At 43.7% G+C, this 13,599-nt stretch overlaps 1 protein-coding gene across 5 annotated transcripts in view; it reads left to right on the top strand.

Annotated features, from left to right (window-relative positions):
- The window catches only part of SFSWAP (splicing factor SWAP), a 79,264-nt gene that overhangs the window by 13,647 nt on the left and 52,018 nt on the right, over positions 1-13,599 (top strand). For all 5 annotated transcript variants that reach the window (XR_011505287.1, XM_070515824.1, XM_014861088.3 and 2 more), the window contains exons 5-7: positions 556-781; positions 1,988-2,100; positions 3,060-3,195. Coding sequence is in view for 4 of the 5 variants with exons in the window: in XM_070515824.1 (XP_070371925.1) it covers positions 556-781; positions 1,988-2,100; positions 3,060-3,195 (475 nt within the window). In the remaining variant the exon portion in view is untranslated. The remainder of the gene's footprint in view (positions 1-555; positions 782-1,987; positions 2,101-3,059; positions 3,196-13,599) is intronic.

Below are 13,599 nucleotides of genomic sequence, written 5' to 3'. Positions count from 1 at the left end.
AAAAAAAGCAAGAAGATTGGCAACAGATATTAGCTCAGGGCCAGTCTTAAAAAAAAAATACAACACTTCTGTTGGGGAAAAAAAAAAAGCCCCAGCTAAGAAAAAGGAAAGAGGAGTGATTCTTAGATCCTTGAGAAAGTTGTTGAAATGTGTGCCCCTCTCCACAGAAAAATACTTACATATATGCAAAATTTGCATACAATTTCCGAGGATTTACAACCCCTTGAATCCTATCACAGAACCCGGTTAAGGACCCCTGTTATATGGAAATATGTTGATTTGGTGCAAAAAAGAGAGTGCCTCCCATCCGTTCCACAAAGCTGGAATGGCCTGCCTCGGAAGGTGAATTTCCTCCCCACAAAATACTGTGAAATTCAGAAATAGACTGAGTGTCACGTAACCAGGGGCAGGGCCAGAATCTGTTCAAACTGGACTCTTCCCATTGAAATGTCTCTTGTTTCTTATAATTGACAGTAAAACCAGCGTTATTTCTATGTTTTACGTCATGTGGCTAGTGGAAAAGAGGATAATGTGAATGTGTGTGTTTTCTCGTAGCCACCAACAGCCAAAATGCATGCTATCATTGAGCGCACCGCCAACTTCGTATGCAAACAGGGAGCACAGTTTGAAATCATGCTGAAAGCCAAGCAGGCCCGAAACTCTCAATTTGACTTTCTACGTTTTGATCACTACCTCAACCCCTACTACAAATTCATCCAGAAAGCTATGAAAGAAGGACGATACACGGTACTGGCAGAAAACAGAAACGAGGACAAAAAGAGTATGTGACCCTGTCTGTCCTGTTCAGACTCTGCGCCTGGGGGGGGGGGGGGGGCGGGGCAACTCTGGGAAAGTATAACGACAGTCATTGTTATGGATACCGGGTTGAAGTCTGCACTTTAGAGTTTCCAGAATGTTTGTGAAATCTTGCCCTTAAGGCATGATGGTTAACCCTGCTGGTGCACGTGGTACAGTATAAAACTTTTCTTGATAAGTCTTGAAAATACGTTAGATTCTTAATTAACGTTTTATAGATGGGTGAAATGTAGTGAAATATTGATGCCCTCGGGCCCACCGCGTGGTGCAGAGGTTACATTCACACGTTCTGCTTCGCGGGCAGCTTGGGGTTCACAGGTTCAGATCCCAGGCATGGACCTATGCACCACTCATCCAGCCATGCTGTGGCCGGCATCCCATGTAAAGTAGAGGAAGATGGGCACGGATGTTAGCTCAGGGCCAGTCTTCCTCAATAAATATATATGTGTATATTGATGCCCTCAGAGCATAATCATCTGGTTGGAAGTGTTTCCTGTCATTTTGGCTGATTCACTTTCTGTAGAGCAAACGGGGACTCGTGCTCAGTGGGTTATTGCAGCAATACCCTTGCTCCAGGCCTAGGGCCTGGAGTGGAATCATACTCCTCCACAGATCACTTGTACTGTTTTTTTACCCATCTCTATGTTAAGCTGTCGTTTTTATGACGGTGTCTAAATTTGGATGCTTGCTACAAAGGCCAGTCAACTCTCGTCAATAACATTGAGAGCAACAGTCTCTGTGTCTGCCGTTGAATTTTTCTCTCTTCGGTTGAAACATGATTTTCAAAGTCAGTCATATAAATCTTACTACAGATTGTATCTTTTCTATGATTGTTCTGGTTTTTAAAACTATTCCTGTTGTTTTACCTTTCATAATCAGTAAGATTTTTGCCTTTTTCTAAAAATTAAACTATACAGTGTCTCCCAACTAGGGAGCTCTGGGGGGAGTTTGCTGCAGGGCCAGGTTGTGCTCCTTTCTTCCTCCTGACTTTCTGCTGGACACCTTGGGTGGCCACGTTACAGGGGAGATTTTCAAAGGTGTTTTTGGGACAGATAACCGAGAAATGACTACATGTAGCTCTGCCTTTGTCTGCTTCTCGGTTTTTACATAGTTTATTTGTGTCTTGTCTCTTCCTATACGCCAAAATCGTGAAATGCACTTGTGCTTTCAGAGTCAGGGGTCAGCTCTGACAATGAAGATGACGATGACGAAGACGACGGCAGTTACCTGCACCCGTCTCTCTTTGCTTCCAAGAAGTGTAACCGCCTAGAAGAGCTAATGAAGGTTTTTATCTCTTTATTGAACTGTATTTTTTATGCAGTAACCAAACAGCTAATTTAATTTTGTAAAATTATTAGGCATTTCTTCTGTATGATAGCTGTATCTTATTTTATCGTCATTGAGGTATCATTTGCATTTTTGTTTTTAGCTTGGTGGCAAAGGGTTTGCTTCGTTTATTTCTTACATATTCTCATTTTATAAAATTCATGAGTGTGTTATTTTTATTTTACCGTAATTTTACCATTTGGGATATTTAGAATAGGAGAATGTCAGTTAAGACTGGGAAATTGTTTTGTCATGTAGATTTCATTATAATAGGATTAGATTTTACAGCTGTTCAGTGCTGCTTGAAATAATTCGTTACCTTCACAGGTAACAGAATATGTTACCTGAAAGCATAAACTTTTTCTTCTGATCTTCTCCTCATCCTTACTATAAAGGAGTCACTCATCATTGTCCTGTGGTTAATTCACACCACTCATACTGGGTTTTGTGAAATAAAAAACAGGAGTCTGTTAGACTTAAGCATATCATTTCAACAGTCATGTAGTGTGGCTGAGCCCTTCAAGGAATGATTGTTGATTGATTGGACTTCAAAAGCTGTTGGTGATTAAAAATCAGAAATTTCTTTAAAGAAGGACAAAGTTTCAAGTTTTGAGTGAATTTGGACGCTCGTACTTTTATCAGTAGCAGTCTAGTCTAATCATCTCTCCTTCCTTTCCTTACTGGTTTTTAGGAAGATTGAGGTTATCTGTTTACCCAGTTCCTCTGGAGCTCACAACTAGCTAGAGTACTTTGCCACAGTCAGGACCTCCATGTGTGCAGGTGCGTGTGTGCACGTGCTGAGGTTGCTGAGGTGCATACACTGTTTCCTAAAGTTGAGCCGAGGCTTCTTGCCACAGAAGTGTTCTGCGTGTCTCAGAATACAGAAAATAGAGCGACCGTGCATTCTCTCTCCGTAGCCTCTGAAGGTGGTGGACCCGGATCACCCCCTTGCGGCGCTGGTCCGTAAAGCCCAGACTGACAGTCCCGCCCCCACCCCACCCACAGCAGATGGCGGAGCCGTGCAGCCCTCCCAGGTGGAATACACCACTGACTGTGAGTACCTCGCTGTGTGCGAGTATCTCACCGTGCACCCCCCAGCCTGCAGCAAGCTTCAGGGCTTAACCAGCAGGCTGTCACAGGGCGGGGAAGCAGGCAGTGTGGGTCTGGTAGAGGTGCCATGAGGAGCCCAGATCCTTGGGTCTTCCTCTTTAGGCTTCCTTAGCATGTGGCCTCGTCCTTTTGCATCTCACCTAATGTTGGCAAGATGGCTGCTTCATCTCCAGCGTCAGCTCTGTGTTTCAGCAGGACGGAGAGGAAAGGCAATGGCAGAAAGCAGGTGCTGGGTGACTCTGCCCCTCTTCAGAGAACCCTCCAGAAGTCATGCCTGGTGACTTCCTGTAACTCATGGGCCAGGACCATGTCACATGGTCTTCCCATCACTGCTGCCCTAAACAAAATCAAAGTTCTGTCAAGAGGAATGGGGAGAATGGACACTGGTGGACGTGGTGTGTTGTCTGCCATGGTTGCTTTCTTGAAAAAGACACAGCTTAAGACAGCATATGATATCCCCCTCAGAATTAGTTACACTTCTTACTTATTCTCTCTGATTGCTAGTGTTTTGTCTTTTTAATTACTTAAAGATTATTAATAGAAGGCAAATTTTGAAGTTCTATTCAAGAAGTCATTTGAAAGTATTTGATTTTGAGCTCATTATCAGGTCTTTTTTAAGTGGTTTTATTCAGAGGTTAAATATTGAATGAGAGAAGAAGCTTTGGCAAAGCCCCAGGAATTCATGTGTTCAGCCTGCTTCACATGGAAATCTGATATAATGAATCCATCTATAAAGCTTGTCATTTTCAGTTAAAGATTGGAAAATCAGCCTGAGATTAATTCTCTTTTAAAATGTAAGCTCCTCATTATTTAGGACCAAGCTTTTGTTAAAAATGTTAACAGTGTTCTTTTGCACTTCCCTTCTAGCACTGCCATGCAATTATGTGTAATTTCAATGTGCTAAATTAACATTTTTAGACTTTAAAAATCAGTTACTTGAGTGAATGTCTGCGTATGTCCTAAAAAAAAACCTCTTAAAGAACTCAGGTAGTTTCTTTAAACGATTAAATCAGGTCAAACCAAATTTCTTTAGATGTTCAAATCAAAGAGCAGATGTCGTGTCATGCAGTTGCGTCTTCGTGATTGGGGTCCAGTGTCAGTGCATATTGTAAACATCACGAAAGGCAGTTACCCCGTGGCGTTCTGTAAGTCACTCATAGTGCCTGTGCTCGCGGCTATCCCCAAGGTGTTCTATAAGACAGTCATAGCGCCGTATTCACGGCTACCCAAGAGGCATTTTGTAAGTCACTCATAGCGCCCATAGTCGTGGTTATCCCCACGGCGTTCTGTAAGTCACTTATAACGCCTGTACTCGTGCGTCTGTCCTTGCGGCTACCCCTGAGGCCGTCTGTAAGTCACTCACAGCACCTGTACTCCTGGTGGGGATCATTGTGTAGAAGCCCACACAGATGAATCAGGAGGCAGGAGTGACCAGGAGATTCTGCTCCCATCTTACATCAGTCCAGGGTGTGAGTTCGCTGAGTGGAACGTCTCTCCAGTGTCCGAGCTTTCCTTTTTCAAACCTGTCTAAGTTTCTGTAAGTTCAGTGCAGTGCACATCCTCTAGATTGCTAAAGCTGTAACCTTTGTTGCATGGGAAAGGGATAGGAGTTCGGGGCAAGGTGACCATGCCCGTGATTATTCATTCTGCTTCTCACTGTGAATATACAGTTAAATGCTTAGGTCACTAATGGTGTGATATGTCTGCAGACCCTACAGGGCTGGGGCAGGTGGGGGGACCAAGCCAGCAGTGGAGCAGGCTGAGAGTAGCTGCTCTGTGATACGCGGTTTTACTGTGAGATCCCACGGTCTGGTTGGTGACGATGTCCTGTGTGATGTAATGGCAGTGTGGAAGATCAGAGGGGTTGGCAGGTTCCAGGGAGCTCACTGCAGGGCTCCTGGAGCTGCACTGACCTCAGTCCCTCCCATGGCCCACTGAGGGCCCCGAAGGCCAAGGTGAGCCATGACAGCCTCTGCCCCTGGGAGAATCCCACACTTGCTCTGTGCAAACCCTGCAGGCCATTCCACAAGTGTGATGTCCTGATTCCCTGTGGTTCAGCCAACAGATGTGATGTCTTGGTTCTTTGCCTGACACATGACCCGCAATAGGAAGTGTCCCAGCACTCTTGTCCTCAGTAAAATAGTTGTTTTGACATCCATCTTTTCCTTCACATGGTGCAAAAGTGACAGACACGTGTAGGACAAGGTGTTTGGGGGTGGTGCCCGGTGTTTAGGTTTTAGACCAACGCCCTGCATTGGGAGCCAGCCTTAATGTCTAGCCTGTCTAGCCCAGCAGAGATGAAGGAGTAGTGCTGACAGAACCCGTGGCTGATTAGATGTGGATTGTGGCCGTGCCAGAAGGCAGGAACCAAATTCCAGATTTTCCAGAAAAGCAAGAAATCCAGAAGGACAGTTTACAAATGTCAGCAGTGAATTCATAGTCTGTAAAATTACAAGGCAGTCCATCAAAACATTGGCAAAACAGGTGCTGCTCATAGGTGCCTGGATGCAGGTGGAGTCCTGGGCACAGGGGCAGCGGGACAGCAGGGCATCACAGAGCTTCTCCACGGAGTCCATGGTCAGCTAGGGCCAGGGAAGGGGGCTCTAAAGTACAATTCCAGTTTCACAGTGAACACATTGTTACCGGAAGTGACAGCAGTTTTGTTAAAGGGTGGAGGACAAAAGCTGGACTACAAATGGGTGGTGCAGAAATGGAGACCTGAGTGCAGACGTCCTGTGAAACTCAGCTCTGAAGAGGGGAGGGGGCAGTGCCTGCCGGAGAACAGGCGTCCCCTTGAGAGTGCCCTCCATGAGCATTGGCCTTTAGGGTCACCATGACAACTGCCTTCCAGGATCCAGGAGTCGCAGGGTGGGAGAGGTGGCCTGGATGGTTAGATGGGCTGATCCGAGTTTCCAGGAAGAGCCATGGGCTAGAAGTTGGGTCTAGACCACAGTAACGCCCAGCAGAGATGAATGTAGACGCCTCTGCTCAGGTCTCAAAGATGTTTCTTTTTATCTATGGTTATCCAAAAAAAAGCAAGCAAGAATTTGAAAAAGAGCCACAATAAAGGGAGATGTGCCCTATCGGATAATAAAGTGAGATGATATAGTAAAGACTTCTCAGAGCTTAAATAGTTGCTGATTTGAACAAAATATGCAATTAGAACACCTCTGAAAATCGTACATATGGGCCTGAGCTATCTTTTAAGTTGAAACATGAACGTGTGCTGTTGGCCTGTCTTTGTGCGTGGGACCACAGCCCTGCCTCTGACGGGGCGTCCTCAGCAAAGCTGCGTCAGCGTGCAGCGCTCCTTCCCGCCGTCTGGGTGAGGTGAGGTGAGGTGAGCACTAGCACCCTGAGAGCAGAGTCCTCGTTTACTTTGCGTCACTTCACACAGAAGTGTCAAGTCGTTTCTCCCGCCTCTAGTTCCACAACAGATTCTTTTAAGCAATTGGCCTTTTATTCAGTCTTTCCAAAGGATTCAGTTTCATTTTCACAGAAACAGTAGTTCTTTTTTTTCACTTGAATTTCATCTATTTGCATTAATTTTAGTTAAATACATAATTACAGTAAATTTAACTGGAAGACATAGTTTAAGAGAAAAACTGCTGGTAAGAGTGAGAAGCCCAGCTTATACAGAGGAGGGGCTTCTCTGCCCGCACCCGGCACAGACCCAGCAAGTCTTCAGAGGGAGAGCGAGCATAAGTGCCTGGAAAGGAGACGGGCAGACTGGCAGGAGGGACGTCACAGCGAGAGTGGTGTCGAGGAAGAGCTGTCTGCAAAGCAGATCACGTTAGAGCCTTGCCTTATCCAATAGCACAATCACTTCCAGGTCTCAGTGCCAGAGGTGAAAATTCTCAGGAAAGTAAGGATACTTTAACAGATAAAGAATCATCTGTTTAAGCTGACAGACAGCATTATATTCAGCTAATTGGAAAAGTAAAACTGTTGAGAAAGCAGAAAAAACTGTCTAACATACAAACAGCTTTTACAGTCACATGGGATAATAGTCCAGTAGAAAAATGAACTACACTGGGAATAATTCACAAAGGTAAAAATGGCCATAGTTTTAAGGTTTCCGGTTGCTACGCACTCACATGGCATTGTATATGCTGACTTTGGAGCTAACCTCCAGAGAAAGTGAAATCCACTGTCTTATTTAAACCAACTGCAACCAGTATGTTAAGCATATGAGACTTTGTATTCTAGTAGAAAGGCGGGCACACAAGAACTCTTTGAAATTGTAAGTCTTTTAGGATAAATCGAAGTTTCTGGGCTGTTGAAATGTTATTTCATATATACAAGTTTGAATTTCTTAATTCAAAGAGATTAAATAAAAGAAATACAGGTGGAACTCACAGTGACATGCCGTTTTTCAGCTGTCACATAAGCAAAGAAGGAGCAAGTTGACAGGCACTCGCGTGTTACTGATTTGTACCCCAGTGTGGAGGGCAGGCTGACAGTGTAGATCAGAATCCAAAATGCACGTGCGTTTGACCCAGGATTTCTACTTTGATCTGCAAATATGTGTGTAAAGATAGAACTACAAGAATATTCATTATAAGTCGGATTTTTAGTAATAGCAAAAGACTGAGGTGCTGTCTGTCCTTCAGTGGAGGTCTGAGGGAGTAAACGTTAGAGCACGCTCACAGTGGGTGTGGAGCCAACGAGAGGAAGCCAGAGGTGCGTGTGCACTCGGCATGCTGCCCAGGACCTGTCCCACGTGAGGGAAAGGGCGAGGTGCAGAAGAGTAGGTTTGGTAGGAGGCCACTTGTGTTAAATCCAGAAGCGGAGGGAAGTGGCTGTGCTTTTGTAAGAGTGTCTCTAACAGGACAGGGAGGACACTAGTAACAGCTGTGCGCTCAGAGGATCTGCGAAAACAAGGCTCAGGGTGAGAGCAGTGACTCCTTCCGCCGTCCAGTTGTACTGCTTGGACTTTTTATACCGTAGCTGTCAGCTTCTCAGCAAAAAGTACAGATTTACGTGATGCTTATTGTGAAACTATACACCATTGTCCTGAGTTAATTCTGTGATTTTAATATGCAACCTCCAGACTGTTTTATCAGCTCTCAGTGTGTTGAGGCTGAGGCGGTCCCTATGACAGCTGTTTTCCCCACAAAGGCTGGCCTGCCTCCCCTCTGGTGCGCGTTGGAGGTGGTTGGGTCACTGAGCTTCTCCGTCCTTCTGTATTGCTTAGCATTTAATCTTCTTAGAATGTACTCAGTCATTCCTTGTTATTTACTTTCTAATGATCAGAATTTTTCCTAGATTTAGGCAGCCTAGCCTTGTATTTTAAAAGAATTTTTTCTAGAAGCTCCTTAAATATAGAATGTAAAACTAACAATTCACTTAATTTATTAGCCTGACAATGAACTGTTTTTCGTGCCCTTTCTTATCTGTTATTATTTAGTTGCCTTCTGCTATTTAGCTATAAATCCTTGCAGAAGAGTATAATAAACAAAATTAATTGTGCAGGGAGCAATAGTACTGAAATACTACTCGCTATTATAGCATGCGGTTTTTTAAAAATAAAACGCCAACTCAGTTTTTTTAAATGTTTCATTCTTTAAATAGCTTAAGTAAAATTAAACCATATCATGTGGCTAGACTTGATATTTTCTTGCTTCTATCCCAGTTTTCTAAATGTGGTTTTGCTGTTGTTTTTGGCATTTTCTCTCTCTTTTTTTTTTCTGTGCAAAATCATGACCTCGAAGTGCTTTACTTACCTCCCAAACCCTTTTAAAAATGACTTTATTGTGAGTCATAAGAACTAAAGGGAAGAAGGTAAAATATTACCCAAGATTCCACTACCCAGAAATAGCCATTTTTAACATTAGGTGAACATCATTGACAGAATGGAAAAAACTGAGATAATTTTGCTAAGTAGGGAAAAAGAGAAACTCATATCTATAGAATACAGAGATACTCGTTATGTCGTGGTATGATGTATAGATAGAAATATGTGTAAGTGGACATAAACTTTTTAATTTTACTTGAATTCAACAGAAGAACCTAGAATCAAAAATCAAAGTGAAGCAGTTGCTGAGCACCAGACAGAATTCAGTACTGAGAGTTAGAACATTAGAGAGGTTGGAACAGTAAATTCTTTTTAAAGCTGTGTGTTTATCTTAGATGTAATTGATTAACTGTGAAACTAGAGGAAATGAAGTGCTCCTAAAATACCTCCTTTCCCTCACCCCGCCCCAACTCCTGGTTCTTTTAAAGAAGTATGTTTATACTGTGAGAGCTTACAGGCAACATTTACGCCCTATTCTGCAGCTGTAATTCCTTGTTGACTAGTCTCAGTTCTGTGGATTAGTTTGCCACCACAGCATCTCCATTTGAGTTCTTTATCTGATTCATCTCTTGTTCATTTGAATTGCATAAACCGATAAGTTTTACAAGGGTTCTATTTCATGAATTCTTGCATACTTGAAAAATGCCTGCCTTCAAACCTTGTGTAAAGAGGAAAGCTTGTCTGGGTATAAAACTCTTGGGTAGCATTTCCTTTCTCTGAGGCCTTTGTAAACTAGAATCTAACATGGTCCTTCCTGCCACAGGGAAGCTGGGGCTGTCTGACTTTTGCCGCTGACTAGTTGTGCGGGTTTGTTAGTTGGTTGACTTTCATTAATTGTTCCTGGGTGCTACTCTCTGAGATCCATCGTGTTTGGAAATGTCTGTCTGTTGCCTCTTGACGTAAACGGCAGCCTGGCCGAGAGTAATACACATAGTCAGTCACACTGACTAGACCTTAGGAGCACTGCTGAGTGTTTTCTGGATTTGAATGTTGCTGTGAAAGGGAGAGGCCAGCCTCATCTTCTCCACTCTCACCCCTTAGGTGGCTTGCTTTTTCTGATTGGACACCTAAAGAATTCTTTCTTCAGGGGCCGGCCCAGTGGCACAGCGGTTAAGTGCACACATTCCTTTTCAGTGGCCTGGGGTTCACCGTTTCGGATCCCAGGTGCGGACATGGCACTGCTTGGTAAGCCATGCTGTGGTAGGCGTCCCACATGTAGAGTAGAGGAGGGTGGGCACAGATGTTAGCTCAGGGCCAGTTTTCTTCAGCAAAAAGAGGAGGATTGGTAGCAGATGTTGGCTCAGGGCTAATCTTCCTCAAAAAAAAAAAATTCTTTCTTCGCTCTGAATTCTAATGACTTGATCAGCATACACTCCCATCTTCCTGGAATCTACTGTGTACCCTTTCAATCGAAGATTCATGTCTCATTTCAGAGAAATTATTTTCTGTTCTGCCTCTGAATACCTTTTCTGTTCCATTAGTTGGCTCTCCTGCTTGGAAGACACCAATGTCCTTACTTTGAACCATCTCTTCCTCCTGTGTCTGTCATTTTCTCTTTGATTGTAATCTCTTTTTCTCTCCAGCATTCAGCATGATTCTGTGCATCTTCTCCTTCTGTGTTGCTGAGCTGGTTTCTTTAGCCACGTCTGTTCTGTTCCTTGCAGTCTAAAATGTGCTGGGTCTACAGTGGTGTTGTTTTGGTCCTCAGTTTGCTTTCTAAACGCTGCAGCAGGGGTCGGCAGACTCTTTCTGTAAAGGTCCAGACGTAAATGTGTAAATGTCTTTGGCTTTGTGGGTCGTGCCTTTTGTCTCATGACTCATCTCTGCTGTGGTAGCATGAAAGCCACCCAACCGTTGTACACAGAGGGCTGTGGCTGAGTTCCAGTAGAACTTGATTTATGGACACCGAAATTTGAATTTCATAGAATGTTTACATCATGAAATATTGTTGTTTTGTTTTGTTTTCAACCGTTTACAAATGTAAAAAACCTTGGAGCTCTCCTGGGCTGCACAAGAAGCAAGAGGCAAGCCCAGTTACTGACCCTGCTCAGTACCCTCCCTTTCCATCTCATTGGTGGTTTTATTTCCTTTTCTTTGTGCTCGATTGAATTCCTGTCTCACCACATTCGTCAGTGGCTCAAAAAACTCTAGAGGTTGCCTGGTTCTGTTTCCTTCCAGACTCAGCTCTTTGCTGTCTCCGTGTGGTGGTCCCCTCCAGAGCCTTTGGCCATGGTGATGTTGTGCCTGTGGGGCCGCTGAGCCCTGCCCTTCTCGTCTGTCCTGCTCACCACGCTGGCAGCTCCATGCAGACCTTTGTCCTCAACACCATGGGAGCCTTCTCCTTGACACTGTTTGCACCTGCTCTGAGGTCTTTTGTCTTCCCTTCCAGGTGCAGCTTTCTCTGGGAAACCCATCCTCTGCTCTCTTGTGAGATGCTAAAAATGGCCTAGAGCAAATGTCTTTTCCCCCAGTCAGGGACCCAGGGGAGACGTCCTTCTGACAGTGCAGAGTCTGCGGGCCCCCTCCCTGTACCTCTGCACGCTTCTCCCACCTCACAGTTCCGGTCGCACACTTCAACCACTTACTTTCTTCACCCAGAACTCTCTAGAACCTGTTTTTATGTAACACACCTCCAAAACCTCAATACAGTATTAAAAATTCAAAACTTTTTACTTGCAGGTCACTGATGAAGACTTTAACTAACAGGCTTTTCTAGAAGAAAATTTTATGTGCCAAAAAGAGAGATCACTTCTAAATAGTGGGCTAAAATTCGTAAGTCACATGTTCATACATGTCTGAAACTGATTCATTCCAGTGGTTTTTCAGCTTTAGAAATGTGGTACTCTTGCATCACTACAGAATCAGTCAGATTTTCCTATTCCATAAGGTTAGTGACAGGGAAACAAGCCTCCTCGTTTGGGGAGTTTTTTTAAACCTTGGGTTCTCTGGATGTCACAATGAAGTAAATAGAACAGGTGGTTGCAATGAACTTTCATCTTCTGGAACACTCTCTGTCACATGAGAGCCCGTTAGCAGAGCCATTGGTTGTCCTCCTTCTCTCTGGTGTGGATAGTCTCAAGATTTTCTTGGTTTGAAAATATTTAGACACAATGTGTCATGATCCAAATGATTAATGCTTTTAAGTGTTTGGGGCAGTCAGAAGGGTGAGTTTTTTATTTGTTTGACTGTATTTTTTTCCTTTCAGTACATGATTGTATATTGTAGAGAGCTAATAGGTAAGTACCCTGCCCCAAACAAACCGTGGCCAAAAGGAGTCTTTTAGGAACTCTTGAAAATTAGCTGAGTCCAGGTGGTGAAGCCAGAAGTCTTGAGAACAGAGATAAGGAGACAGTGAGTGGATAAGAAAAACTTAGGAAAAGGGAGAGAAAGAAGTTTTCAGCCTTGTTCTCTCTTATTCTCCTGCTGAAGGACCTTGAAGGTTTTTAATATCTCCTGGGCTTATTAAATACTTTCTTCACCCCTGAAAATGCAAAATAATAATGGCAATTACTATTGAATTGTGTTGTTGGTGCCCCATATTTAAACTTATATAATTTGACCTCACCTGGATTAAAGGTCTTCAGTGTGAAGAAAACATAACTTTAACTGTAGGCAGAAGGAAATTCTCAAGTCAAGTAGACTGCTGTCGTCTGAAGGGCCTGTGCAGTTAATACCAGATTCAAAGAGCTGAATCTTCAGGTGCCAATAAAACCTTTACTAAGGTTTATTTTCAGCAAAAGAGGTAGTACTGTAGAATTTGTTAGATAGTGAATTCACCATGGAAATAATTCATTCGGACGTTGGTCTGTCAGCCACATAAACGTAGGGGAGTTGGCAGCTCCTGGCCTCAGATCGTTCAGAGCGAGTGCTTCCTGGAGGCGACTCGTGCAGTCACCAGCACTAACTGCAGTAAATTCTGCTGCTTGATGGCTTCCTCTAGAGTCTAGCTTGAATATAAAGTAGAGATAAGTGAACATAACTTGTGATTTGGGAAGTTTGCTACAATATTGCATGTTCTGTGCATAGTGTTACAGAGCAGGACATTCATTGGTTGACTCTTAGCCTGAATTGGAGACCAGATCCCACGAGTGTTAGGGAATGTGCTTGCCATCCTCCTGTCTGAGAAATCCGTGTACACGTGGACAAACGACGGAAGGAGGATCCAAATGATTATGAGATTAGGGACAGATTTTTACTCCTATGACTTTTCCATACTTTTCAAATGTTTTTTAATTTATCAACCATCCAGGTTTTAAGAACATTTTCAAACAGCCTTTTATAAAAGGTTGACTCTTTTTTCTTTTAAGATTTTATTTTTCCTTTTTCTCCCAAAGCTCCCCGGTACATAGTTGTGTATTTTTGGTTGTGGGTCCTTCTAGTTGTGGCATGTGGGATGCTGCCTCAGCATGGTTTGAAGAGCAGTGCCACGTCTGCACCAGGATTCAAACCGGCGAAACCCTGGGCCACCAAAGTGGAGTGCGCGAACTTAACCACTGGGCCGGCCCCAAATGTTGACTTTAAAAAGCAAAACAAAAATTCCAGTTTGTGGA

The sequence above is a fragment of the Equus asinus genome, chromosome 8, assembly GCF_041296235.1.
Source record: "Equus asinus isolate D_3611 breed Donkey chromosome 8, EquAss-T2T_v2, whole genome shotgun sequence".
Taxonomy (NCBI): Eukaryota; Metazoa; Chordata; class Mammalia; order Perissodactyla; family Equidae; genus Equus; species Equus asinus.
This window is presented reverse-complemented; position numbering and strand designations above follow the sequence as displayed.